We start from the raw sequence: 14,599 nt of genomic DNA on the forward strand, positions 1-14,599 counted from the left end.
CTATAAGGCGATCAGACAGGTATGAAGGGGCGAGCCCATTTATGATTTCTGATCTGACATGGATAGGGAGCCAATGAAGGGAATCTAAAATTGGTGTAATATGGTCAAATTTTCTAGTTTTAGTTAAGATTCTAGCTGCAGCATTCTGAACCATTTGAAACCTTTTAGTGCTGGCACGCAGCAGGCCTGACAACAAAACATTAGAATATTCAAATCTAGATGAAACAAAGGCGTGAATTAGGATTTCTGCATCAGCCAAGGACAGAAAATATTTTAATTTTAGCTATGTTGCAGGGTGGAAAAAGGCAGTCTTGGTGATGTCTTTAATGTGCTGATCAAAAGAGAGGGTAAGCTCAAACTTAACACCAAGATTCTTGCCTGTCAAAATTTGAGAAATCACACAATTGTTGAGAGTTACTGTTACTTGATCAAACTGGTGTCTATGTCGAGCAGGGCCAATGACCAGCATCTCAGTTTTATCAGAATTTATAAGCAGGAATATAGGATATCCCTAGATAAAATAGCAGCGCCTATTCTAGTAGGTTGAAGTCTGTCTGCTATCAGAAGGTTGGGGCAGCCCCAGAAAGAAGGCCAGTTATCAACAAAACCAAATCCCTGCTCACTACAGTAACGAGCTAGCCAATGGTTCAGTGAAGTAAGCTTACTGTACATGATTATGAGATAATGATGAGATGTACAGTAGGAGAAAGATTTCTCTGTGACCTTAACAAGATGGAGATATAGAATGATAAGTGATAATATGGAACAAAATGCTTGAATCATTTTTATATTACAGAGATAATCGCGTCACGCCATCCCTTGCATGAAAATCAAATTCTTCTGGTCAGAGAGAGGTTGATCCTTTCGTGCCGATGGTCAGAAGCATGAAGGACATTACTGAATGAACAAAGATAAATGTTGACTGATCTAATCTCAGAAAGATCAGGCGTCCATGGATGATGGGAGTGACTGGTTAAGTCTGCACAGAGAGAACTGGGAAATTGATGGATGCTAAACCATCTGGGCCTTGATGTTAGCACTGTTATTTAACCTAGAAAAGATGGAATAAAACTTAACTCAAGTTTGGTGTTACTAAGGTTAGGAAAGAGTAAAATCCATTTTTTGCTGTTTTTTTTATTAATTGAACATTTAATGCAAGGGGTGCTCGGGTAAAATTTTGGCTTTGAGGATAAGTTACGGTGCTTTTAAGAAAATAACTTTTCCATTTATTAATCAAGCTCAGTATGGTACAGTTCAAACTTCAGACTCTTGCGCATTTGCCTATTTTTTTGGTTTTATTTACTGTACATTGGTGTGAAAGCCATCCTTCAAACTCTGCAGTTCGGTTTGTGGTGAGAGAGCAAAGCAAACCAATTTTAGGATGAATTCAAATGCTAAGCTACTAATAAATTTATCTGCTGATCCTGGGAATTGTCAAGAAAGCAATCCCATAAGCGATGTGTACATGTATAAGAAATCTATAAAATCATGCACATCAACACGTGAGGACTGAACTATTTCCTGGCCGGGTGCAATGACTTCCTGGAGTCTCCACTGGTTAGCTGGCAACCTGCTCCTGGCCAATAAAAAAATAGCCTGGCACATAAACCCCATAAAACCATAAATTGTCATTTTTGGATTAAACAAACACGATATAACGTGTTAATTAGTGATCTTTAGGGTGTATTGGTAAGGGGATTTTGTTACCTTTGGGCAGAACCAAGTTTGCCATTTTCCCCTGCTTCCAATCTTTATGCTAAGCTAAGCTAATCATCTGCTGGCTGTGGCTTCATATTTAGCATTCTGATATGAAAGTGGTATCGATCTTCTCATCCAACTCATGGGAACCGTATTTCCCAAAATGTTGAACTATTCCTTTAAAAACTGAGTGAAAGATAGCAGCCACACAGTTACTATTTCCCCCTGTAATACTATGGATCAATATGCTGACTTTTTGTCCTTATTTTACCTGTTTGTTATTATTCATGACATATTAGGTCCAGTTGCAGTCTCGAATCTGAACTAATAATGCACATAATCAGTTATTTCCTCATGAGCTGTTAACAGCAGAAAAGGAAAATGAGGCGCAGTACAGAGAAGCATGACTTGCTGCCAGCCATCAGTATTTGATTTTCCCCTTCTGTGTCCATGTGGCGCTGATGATGCAGGATGACATCACCAAAACTGTCCAGTGATTGAGTTACCTGTCAGTACATTTACAGCTCTTGGTTCATTTGTAAAAAGTCAGTGTGAACATGAAACTCACTAGAACTAAAGGTCAATAATATACATATTTTTTCCTTAGTTTGAACAAGGATAGGATAGTTTTTTTGAGGTTGTAGTTTGTGCTGCTGTTGAATTGTATTGTGTCATACTGAGAGGTGTTTCTAATATTCTGTCCATCACATTTATGTCAGAGAGGGCACATTAAATATTAGAAACACCTCTCAGTAAAACACAATTCAACAACATCACAAACTGTGGCCTCCAAATTACCATAAAGTTTAATCAACACCTCTCTAAAACAGTTTCACACAACAACAGCAAAAATTAACATTATAACCTTCATGAAGGTAGGATTTATTGCTGGACTGTTGTTTTAGACTGCATTAGTTTTAGCTAGGTGTACCTAATAAAATGGTAACTGAGTGTATTTCTCAGTAAGAAATTGATACTACAGATATCAATCTAATGTGAGCTTAAATTTTAATAATAAATATAAACCATAAAAATGGATTTGGAAAAGTTTTAGTATAAGGTTTAAACAGGAGAGGTTATCGGTTATAGTCCAGTTAAGTGAACTGAACCACAGCTGTGAAAACAACCTAAAAATATATGTAAATGTTCAAATAAATTGTACCCATATGTTGTAGGCAAAATATATAACTGAAAATCATATCCTATAGCAGCCATCCTAAAAGTATAGTGACATTTGCTGACAGAAAAAATTGGACTCAGCAGTTACCTGAAAAGTACCTCAAGCAGAGCTGAACTGTGGGATTCATTCATGTACACTCAGAGCCACTGAAATCACTTTCCCATGGCTAGAAAGCTGTGGCCTAAATCATCTGACTTTCCATCAATCATCTCCTAAATTAGAAAAAATACAGTGTATTTTTCATTCAGTACTCAAAAGGTTGGACTTGAAATTTAAAATTATTGCCCCCAGAGGAGCTATTATCCAGTCCTGTAGCTTTAGTGTTGGAGAGCCTGTAGCAAAGTTATGGTAAAACACATCAAAGGTACTTTATGGCTTTGTCCTCCTCATGTCACAGCTTATTCTGGCACATGGCCCAAATGCCTTCGTCCCCTGACCTTGGCGATGATGATGGCATTAAAGCTGAAACATGCACATACTCATGGCTGCTCTCTCACTCGCAACTCTAGGACACCACCAAGGTGATAGCTTCCCTGCCTTTACTTTGCAGTCAGCTGAAACATGCTGCGGCTCATTGCACGATTCAGCATTAAATTACAATTTTCTGACAGAGTTCGGCTGATGAGCGAGGCAGACAATATAAAAGGACAACAAGGTAACAATCTGACATTTAGCTGACACCCTTGCTTCATAAAAGCCTGCCTTTAAAAAACAACATTTTTTCCCCCAGACACACTAGAGATGTGACTGCTTTACCAAATATTTGGCTTTGAAAGGAGGATGAAATCCATACTGGGGACTTTTTAGAAATGTAGGCACGTAGACAGGAGGGTTCTGAAGGGCATCTTTGGTCTTTTACTTGAGGGTAATTACAGACAGACAAGCCTGACATAGATGAAAAAGTGTTGGAAAAAGAAGAGCCGGAAGAAGTGATGACCATTAAAGACACTCACAGAGTAATTCCCTGAAGCAGCAAATGAAATGTAGGTCTTCAGCATTAAAGGGTTGAGAGACGAAAATGGGTTTGAGTCTGTGTGTATGGGAGTCATGGAATAAGAGAACGAGACAGAAGAAGACAGAGAGTTTAATCAAATCTTTCAAAGTGTTTATGTGTTAAGAGAAGGAGAAAAAGTTCAAACCTGTATGGAAACGAAAACTGGGGCTACTGGCGAAGCTGCTTATTGACAGAGTTATTAACAGTCGTTACTGTCAAACTGCTGAATCAGCTATTGTGCACGAATGCAGTCCAGTTGTTTATGAATAATCAAGAAGTCAAACAACAGAAAATTTGACAATTTTGACAAATCAATTATCAGGCATAAAAGCCAAATGATTGTGATGCAATGTACTGATTTTTGCTGCTTTTAAATTGTATATCTTTGTGTTTTGGACTGTTGGTTGGACACAACAAGCAATTTGAGGATGTCATTTTCAGCTCAAGGAATTTGTGATGGGTATTTTTCACATATTCCTGACACTTTATAGTCTAAATAATTAATCAAAAAGTTCAATCAGTAATAAATGTATAATTTGCTAGTACTAAATGCTCCCGTTTAGCATTGCACACCTATAACATTGTCACACTCATGATGGACAGTTTAAAAAAAGGATCAAAATCAATGCAGCAGACCAACAGATATCTTTTTTTATTCCACATTCTGCATTCTTCTTCCTTTGCCTACATTACCCATAATGCAACTAAACCAGACTATTGGTGGTCAGATCATCATGGAGATCCAGGTGTGTTATGCTAGTAGCAGCTAATGTAGCCTCGAGCTGCTAGCCTCAAGTGGACATGAGGAGCGAGCTACAAAGAGCTAATGAACTTACTTCTTTCTAACTTTCTAACTCCACACCCCCAGATTTTCTAGTCTTCAGCCCCAGCCAACGCTGACTCAAATGCCATCACTTGAGGCAATTTATCAGATTTTGCACAGATCCCTCTGCAGCCACAAAAGGCTTTATACAAATGTTCACATGTGCAGTAGTACTCCTCAAGATCTGTGATTTGATGTGTAAAATTGGCACACTTTGAGGTGTAATGACAATGTGTAAATGACAATGATGGGACCGACATGCCCACAAAGCATTGTTAAATTTGAGTTTGACAGAGAGAGCAAGACAAAGTGAACAGCAAACAGCTACACTGTTGTTATTCCTCTACATGCATCATGGTATATCGATAAATCAACTTTATTACTAGACAAGACAGTTTGAATTCACATAATAATAATAATAATATTGTTAATAATGATTTTCTCTCTCTCTCTCTCTCTCTCTCTCTATATATATATATATATATATATATATATATATATATATATATATATATATATATATATATATATATATATATATATATATATATATATATATATATATACACACACACAATTTGTATTTACACATCAATTTTGATTTTCAGAAATATTTAGAAACTCTTAAAAAAAACATAAAAATGAACTGATCTGAATATTGATATACAGCCTTATAAAAATAAATATTATATATAGCAGAAGATAATGAACATCAGAAAATGTAGGAGAGACATAAAGATAAAGATGCAGATATGAAGAAAGGCTGATAGAGACAGAGAGATACTGAGTTTCAGTGCTGTTCAGTTAAAGGTCAATGAGGAGGAAGCTGCATGTAACTCCGAGGTGGAGTAGCTAGGGGTCCTGCTTCCTGTGATAGCCACCATATGTAACCTGCTGCCCTCTATCCCCATCACACACACACACTCGATCGCCTGCCGAAAACATAACAAATACCTTAGGAAATAGAGTACTGACTCACAATCATCCTCTAACTTCACATACAGCACACTGAGCGATTTCTGTCTATGTTTTTTCTCCCTATGCTTTTGTTCCCTCACACACACACACACACACACACACACACACACACACACACACACACAAAATATACAAATACCCTATGACAGTCCTTTTTAAAAATAAATTTAAAGAAAGATGCATGTCAGCTTCGATTCTGACCACCTGTGTTGTCGCCTGTGGTGGAGCTTTATCGTGCCGTGACCCCCTTAGAAGAACCCCAGAGGTTTCAATTACAGCGGAAACCCTACCAGTGAGCCAAAAAATCTCCTCAATGGCTCTGTTCGGTTCTGGATGAATGTCTTCCCATCTGTTCAAATAAATTGCTGCATTAAATTCCTACCCAGAAATGCTGTTATTTAGATGGCATTTTCTCTTTTTTCTCTTTACAAAATGTCTGCTACTGAGGAATGTCTTCTTATTGGTTTCAAAGGACAGTTTTCACACCCTCTTGGTCTATTGTAGAAGGCAACAGCAGCATCTTTCAAAGGGCAAAAAAAGTGCTACTATTCAACCTATTCTCATCTATGGTGCACTTCTTGCCTTAAAAGTGACATAAAGGTAAGGAAATGAATAGAAGGAGACAGATGGTACTAGAGAAGAGGTGAGCGAGAATTAAACTGTGGCAGGAAATATCACAAAGATGTGTGAAGATACTGTAGAGAAGATGGAGGGAAGGGTGAGACAGCAGCTTAATGGGTGCCCCACAATATATCTTAACACACCACTGGGTGGATGCTTTTATCCAAAGTGCTTTACAAGTAGCATGAGTGCTTACATTTTGTGTGTGAGTGGCCCATAGGAGATGGAGCCCTTAACCTTAGCAGTGTATGTGCCATCTGTACCCGCATGAGCTGCATCTAAATCCCTTCTTGGCTGTTTATTTTACATCTTTTGTCATATACACAATAAAAAGACTCAGAAAGTGAAGTGAAATTCAAGAATAACTATCTTTTAGTCACAGGGCCCCTTCAGGACTTAAGGGCATGGCTAACTTCGATTCTGTATGAAGACAAAAAGGTAAGAAAATGTGAAAGCGACATGTGAGGCTGCCTTGAAAAAGCCCCCAGACAGAGTTTTCCCTTACAGAAGGGGGACAGTTCCTCCTAGAGGGAGTGAACACTAGCATCACATTTAATTATATACAGAATGTAAGTGTGAGCGCAGACCATGCTCCCTAGGAAATGTTTTATTTTTGCTGTTTATTCCATCACATTAATATCTTGATATAGTTATTGAAAATTAATTGAAAAAAACATTTAGTTTGGTTTCTTTGCACAGGTTAAAATCAAACAAATGACATACAAAACACAAAGAAAATGGGGCTTATTTATGACCAAAATAATATAAAAAGTAAATTCATACAGTTAAAAATATATATAAAAGAAACAAGATTATAAAGCAGTGATTAAAGTCATTTTAAAATATGCTCTGTAGGACTTTAGGCTGTAATTTCAACCAAATGAGAAAGAGAGTTATGACCCCTATATCTGATTGAAAATTGACCTCTGCTATTAAGATGTCTATATAAAAGTACATATTTGGAACACTTCAATATCATATTGTAAGATGTTAAGTATCCATATAGATAATAAACAGATGGGAATGTCTGTTTTTAGCTAATCCATTGGGACTCCATCACATTGATGCAAAATACAATAAATCCCATATTGTCATTAAGTAGGTCTGATAATGCCTTTGCAATAGTACCCACAATGGTCCCATAAAACCAAAGATATTAAAGGCAAACTTACTGTAGTATAAATGGTATAGAGAAATCAACTCACTAAATAAATATAGTAATATCACCTAATCCTATTTAGATTCTTTGCAGGAGAAAATGTATTAAAATATGAAATCATACATTTGCACTGGATCTTGGCATAAACTGCAGTGTCGTTTTATGGAGGCTATAAGGGGGACTGGTCTTGTTGTCACAGAGGCAATGGCCCCTTTGGGAGCCATCTAGGAACCACCGCTGAGTATAGGAACAGTGTTCAGTCCCTATTCCACTCCTCTGTTGCTCAGTTTTATATAATATTACCTGTTTAACGTTTGTTCATCTGTTATTGTGTATGGTCAACACGTGCCGCCAAACATTTTCTCCTCGTTCAGATGGAGAGCTCACTTCCTTTTTTAATAATAGTAATAGTGATAATGACAATTAAAGAATTTACTAATGAGAACAGAGACTTCTCGCCCCTTCATCCTTAATTTCACACCCCCATTTGTGAAGGTTAAAGGATATGGTTGCCGCAAACCCCCATTCATTTCAGATCCTGATGCACAAACAATTGATAATAAAAAATGTACTTATATGTGTGTGTGTCCAGGTATGTGAGTGCAAAAAGAGAGTGTGTGTTTGTACATATACATATGTAACAGTCGGAGCCTGACAGAGACCTCTTGAACTGGAACTAGTAGCTGCAAGACTCAGAGGTGATGAGGTAATTAAATGGATTTGACCCCTTAAACACAAGGTCGGAGAAAAGGAGATGCAGTATGTGATGGAGAAAAAGAGAAAGTAAAAAGAGAGAGGGAGAACTATGTATGTAGCACAGTAGAGTGAGCAGGTGAAGAAAGATTAAGAAAAGATACAGTGATAACGGTGGGTCAAGCTAAGAGGAGGACAGGGTCCATCACCTTTTTGGCCTGGCATATTGAAGACAACAGCGCTGCGTTATGTGCTCACAGAGGTCACTCCTCCAATTATACATTCACAGACATCACACAAGTGCACGCCCGCATGCGTACACACACCTCCTTTAATTCCTCCCCTCCCTTCCTTCCTTCCTGATGAAACATGAATGCAAATCAGCTGCACTCTGCTGGGTAGAAGTACTAAGAGGTATTAAACGAGACATTAAGGAAGAATACTAACTTCTTTATTGTCACACAATATCTGGCTGAGTGGTGCATAGGTATCTATCCAGAGCCTAAGTGTGAGGACGAGGACATAGTCATAGATAATGCACACTACTGCATCGATTAATAAAACATGCTCCCAGCTCGCTGATGACGGGTCAGCTTGCAGCTTTCTGTGATGCTTATATCTTTTAAAACAGCACTGAAAACTTAGTATGAGACTTACTGGGGTTGGGAGGAAACAGCGTGCAGCTCTTGCAGTGGATGATCTCCTTGACAACCGGTACATCCTGGGAGAGGGGCGGGGGCGCAAGGCCCAGGCCAGGCATCATGGGATTTATGGAGGTAATGCCAGTCATCAGCCCAAGACTGGGGTCAAAATCTGGAGTCAGGAGAGAAACATGGATGAGAATACATAGCAAGTAACACAGCAGCTGCTGGGGAAGCAGTGACACACAGTGCACACACATTAAGAAATTAGCTTCGGTTTCCTAAACGCTAGTCAGTCAGTCACAGCTGACCTTTACTGTGGCATCATTTGAGCACATGCTGGCTGTTTCATGTTCCATTTTACATTGTGTACTTCCTCCATGAACACAGAGCAACACTTCTGTCAACAGTGGTGACACACAAGCAGTTTATAAATAACTGAATATGTCAGCCACTCATGAATAAAGCATCTAACGAGATGCATGAATATTTCAACTATTTTTACTTAGTCTCTTGTCTTTTTCTCATTCTCTCTCTCTCTCTCTCTCTCTCTCTCTCTCTCTCTCTCTCTCTCTCTCTCTCTCTGTGAGTTTCTTTCACACACACATAACTAAACTAAACACACTCATCTCGCTTGCTCTCCGTTTCCCCCTCTCCTCCTCTTTAGTCTTTGAATGATGACCTGTAACATTACAAAGAAATTTCAGAAAACAGATGCTGTACTCACAGGTACTGATTTAGACTGCACCTGGGTAGACACAAACACACACACACATTTGCTGCTTTAAAAAAAAATGGAAATGCATTGCCCTCTCCCATGAGTCTCCACTGCACCTGTAGCAGACAGCGGCAGAAAAAGGAGGCCGTTGTGTGCATGTGTGTGTATGCAATGCCGTGCATGCCAAGTCTCCATCCCCATGAGAGACAAAAATTTGACTGAGACAAAACTGAAATGAAAGCACAACAAAACACTGATGCAATCTTTGCTCAAGAGGACTGGCATGGAGTTTTATTTTTCTGGAGGAGTCAACAGAGAAAGAGAAATCTAGTTCGATGAGCTATAATGCAGTAGAGTAGTGGGAGGAATGGAAAAAGTTATCAGTGACATGATGCTGCTGAACTAAACACCATAAAGATGAAGATCTGTGATACTGTGGTGGTTCGCCTGGCTTTCTCTGTCTCCTGTTGATGACCCCGACATCCGTCTTTAGCCAGGTGACAGAGGGAGAGGAGGCAGGTGATAATGAAAACACTGCTAGGTTGCCAGAGCGATGAATTACTTCTTCTGGTGAGGTGGAGGAAAGGAAGATGGATAACATGGATGGAGAGAAATAAGTGATGCAGGAGTGAAGCAGCAAAAGAGAAACAGACCCATAAACTCTGATCCAATTATTACTACAGCACACGAGGATGTAGTTTTCCATTAAAACTGTATCTGTATCTGTCTGGGGTGTTCACAGATGTCACTAATTGTATTCTTATCTGTATTTGTTGAGACAGAAAAACAATAGCTGGCTGCTGAATAGTAACATCGTTACGCAATGTATCCTTTTCACAATATCCGTGTTTTGTTATTGTCTGTCTTCTGGGTTTGATTTTGTTTGGCAGCCACCTCTTATATATTAGAATCAGAGTGTTTAATCAGCACAAGGACGTACAAGTAAATGGTTAGACTTTTCAAGAGTCTGTGCTTTCAACAGCATTATGCTGCAACAGTGAAATAACTAAAAGAAAAAAGAAAACAAAATATATTTACTGTACTGCACTCTACCCTGATAGATCATTTATAGCTCAAGTGAGTCGATTTTCATACTGTACTGAAATTAATAGAAACCAATAGTTGCCTTGAAGTTAAGAAATTTACCAATCAATATCAGCTGCATTGTTACTAGGGCTGTAAGTCTAGAAGTAAGTGACCAGTTTTTTTAACAAGGAGGTTGAGGTTTGCATCTTACATGTCAAGTCTCACATTTTAAATTTCATGTTTTAGTTCCTTTTGACCATCATCTGTGATGTGAAAATATCAGATTTGCTCAGAGTCACAGAGATAGAAAGTGTGTCCCGGTCATAGTCCAGCCTCTCCTGTGTGGCTGCTGACATCTCTGTCAGCCGAAGTGGCATACACACCGTAAGGCAATAGAGGAAGCGGTGCCAGCATCCACACATTCAGCACCAGAGCTATGAGCTTCTGAGGAAATTCGTAAAGAGAAAAAGCAGATTTCGACAAACTTAGAAGAAACCCTGAACAGTGAACAACATATTTGAATATAGTCAAATCTAAATTTAGTCATTTGTATCTGAGGCTATGTTCACACTGCAGTTGAAATTGTTCAAAACTCTGATTTATGTCCTCCCACAGTATGATTTGATATTTTCTAATCAGTAATATCAGCCAAACAGATTTCTGTTGCATTACCTCTTTTTTTAGTTAAATAAGTGTTTTAAAATCAAATCAGTCTGCACACTCGAGTCTGAAAGAAGTCAATTTTACGTCATCAACCCGATACTGTTGTACTAATGGTTGGTCATCGCAGTTTGGCAGGGCTGGAAGCTAGCACTGAAGACAGCAACAACAGAAAAAAAAGAAATTGATTTCAGTCAAAACTTAAAGGCAATTTCCGTCACAGAAATGTGTTCAAACCAAGTGGCAGAAGAGTGAGTAAGAAAATGGATGTGAACGTTATTGTTACTCTCTACACGCATGACTTTTCATCAGTGACAGTTCATACTGGTGGGGGATATGGGTTACATCCTGAATGGATATGAACAGTCATCTGAAAATCTGAGATATGAGCAGCATTTATAAACCGAGCATGAAAACCTTTTTGTGTAGATGTACTTATACACCTGTACGCCTTGTCTTTGTATGTAATATATTTATTGAAATGATTCTCATCATGTATTTTTTCTGTCTGTCAAAATGTGACCCTGTTTGTGTCAGTGCCTGGTTTTCTGTTACTTTTTGTACTTTCTGTACAAAGGATTAAATAAGGCTCTGTCTGACCCAGGAAAACATAGAGGTCAGACAAAAAGTCGTCTCCAGGGTTACATCCTGGCTTTACCTGCTTCTAGCACTCTGAACTCAGGTCAGCACACTACCATCAACAGACATGATCTGACTGCTCAGGGCTACAGTAACTCTGTGTATGTGCTTCCCTCTACATCTTCACATTTCTGTATTGTTACTTTATCTGTTTTGCTCTATTTGCTTCCTTTACCTGTGCAAAAATGCAGCAAGAAATGCTGTTTATTTGTTCTGTTGTGTTCCCAATTTAAATGTTCATTGAGGGCAAATAGAAAATCTTTCACTCTCTTGATTTGCCCTAATACTGTGCGATTTTGGATTGTCTCAGTCCAAAGGTGAAAAAAGTGAAATAAACACGGTGACGTTTTTGGTCGTCGATCAAAAATCGGTGGACTTAGATCAGACTGTGAGTATTCACCTGAAACAACAGTCCTATTTTTCCACATCCATCTACACATAAACACACCAACAGTGTGTGCTTAGAAGTTCTGTCAGAGCATGTGCATGTGCAGAGCAGCAGCAGAGACGTGCGTGATGAGATATTATTTACTGTCTCTACTTCCAGGGGATTTTCAGCCGCTCCGGCTCTGTCATCACTATGGCAACAATGGCGCTTCAGTCCGGAAGCCATGTTTTTGGTTTCATCACTAACGGTGCGATGAGTGTTTGAGTGGTTTCAGTGCAAAAGGGTTTGTAGTGAGAAACTCCTCTGAGACCCAGAGATCATGAAAGTGCCCTTAAACAAAAACATCAAGAGAAATCTTCTAGTTCTCAGACCGCCCACACAAGGTCACCAGTCTATGTTTCTGTTTATCTCTGATCTCTTTTTCTCTCGCTCACTGTTTGACTCTGGATTTCTTTTTAAATCCATTTCTATGTGTGCTCCTTCATTACTGTACATGCCATTGCTCTAAAGCATTTACACATACATTACACCCTCATCTTGCTGCTCTATTTTTAATGTAAAACCTTTTCCTGGAGGTTTGTTAAATGTAACTGCATTTCAGCCTGCCTGCGTATGAGAAGCACAGACATGAAATTAAATTTAAAAAATATAAATTTGACTACAACAACCTCCTGGCTATCGCTGTTATACTCCCTTTGACACAACCTCTCCTCCCCTTTCTCCCTCCTCAAACTGTGATTTCCACAGTTAATGTCCCCTCTCAGCAGAGTCAACCATGGGTGGCGGTCAGGGGGACACAGACAGCCGCTGTGAGGCATACTGGGTAATATGGGTAATATTTTCTGATGAACAGACAGGCCCAAGCCTCCTAGAACTTGGCCTTCTACTCACCCTGCCAACTGTCCCCCCATCTGCATCTCCATTTACCTCCTAATGTCCACCAGATAGCTCTCAAAAATCCATCAATCTCTATTAACCATGAAAAATTCTTCATTAGATTTTCAGCATTGTGACAGATATGACTTTATCACATTTGTTCTGCATAGATTGTACCTGTTAAACTCTACTTTTATGAATCACAATTTCCATCATTTATTTTTACACTATTCATTTTCCCCCAACATTACTGTATAGGACATTAACCTCAGTCTGTTAAATCAGCCTCTAACTGATCGCTGCAATAGATCAGCTCACAGAGTATGAGAATGTGTGTGTTTGTGTGTGTGTTCATGTATAACTAGTGTGTGCCAAGCGAACACAGCAGAGAGAACCATGGGAGACTCCTCCTGTGAGCATTTTTGCTCATTCAAAAATACTAAAAACTGAAAATGTCGTTTCTGTGTGTGAGGCTCTGTGTATGTGTGTGCGAAACAGGGAGAAAGAGAGAGTGAATTCATCCACATATCTTCAGCAGCTGCCTTGTGGCCTCCATCGAATAACACTTCTAAAGAGTCTAAACCAGCCAATCAATGCCATTATTGCTTGTAATAGAAACATCTATTTCTATGAGGAGAGCTTATCATAAATGCCCTTGTTGTTCTGGAGTGCTGTAAGTAAACAGAATTGCCATTTTGCAGTGAATACTAATATAGAGATGCATGGACTATTCATTATCATTTACTAAAAGGTGGCTACAGTCTTACAACTGCAGCACCAGGATCTGTAAGCATGAAACATACTTAATCCCCTCCACCTGACTCTGACTCTGCTCTCCCAATGTAGTAGGGCAAGTGAGCATTGACTTTCTCATCTGGAGTCAATATATACATACATTTGTATAAAGGGAGAGTGCTTTGTCCCACAAGTTCTCAGGGATATTCTGAACAGCACAATATAAAAAGGTATCTACAACCTTCAGAAAGCCACATTAAAAACCTTTCAAGGCCTTTTTAATGTTTTGTGAAATTTAATTTAAGGCCAAGTTAAAAGACAAAATAAACAAGGCTGGAAAACCAGCCTATTACTGATAGAGCATAACTAATTACAATGGTGATAACTATGAATGGGCTGCATAAGAAAACAATAGACACCAAGAAAATAAGTGTTATGAGGCATGAAATCAAATTGGGTTTGGGTTTAAAGCTGGCAGCATGCATATTGTTAAACAAACCCTATTTTCTTAATAAAAATGTACATCCAGGGTAAATAATCACTAATTAGTTGACAGTTTAATACTTTTGTTGCGCCACTGGCAATTGGTTTCAGTTGAACGTTTCTGTTGCTAGTAGCAACCCCTACTAGCAAAGTTCCAGTTCCAGCAGCTGCAGTTACAACAAGACTGAACTAGCAAGGCAGTTTTGTGTTTAGATGTGTGGTATTTATTCAGTTTGGGAAATCCCAAGTTGGCTTGCTGACTCAACTGGGACTAGAAATCGTCTCTG

At 38.8% G+C, this 14,599-nt stretch overlaps 1 protein-coding gene across 9 annotated transcripts in view; it reads right to left on the reverse strand.

Annotated features, from left to right (window-relative positions):
- The window catches only part of LOC122880316 (ecto-NOX disulfide-thiol exchanger 2-like), a 171,513-nt gene that overhangs the window by 47,717 nt on the left and 109,197 nt on the right, over positions 1-14,599 (reverse strand). For all 9 annotated transcript variants that reach the window (XM_044205332.1, XM_044205329.1, XM_044205325.1 and 6 more), the window contains one exon: positions 8,804-8,959. In XM_044205332.1, coding sequence (XP_044061267.1) covers positions 8,804-8,959 — 156 coding nt within the window. The remainder of the gene's footprint in view (positions 1-8,803; positions 8,960-14,599) is intronic.

Source organism: Siniperca chuatsi, linkage group LG8 (genome assembly GCF_020085105.1).
Source record: "Siniperca chuatsi isolate FFG_IHB_CAS linkage group LG8, ASM2008510v1, whole genome shotgun sequence".
Classification (NCBI taxonomy): Eukaryota; Metazoa; Chordata; class Actinopteri; order Centrarchiformes; family Sinipercidae; genus Siniperca; species Siniperca chuatsi.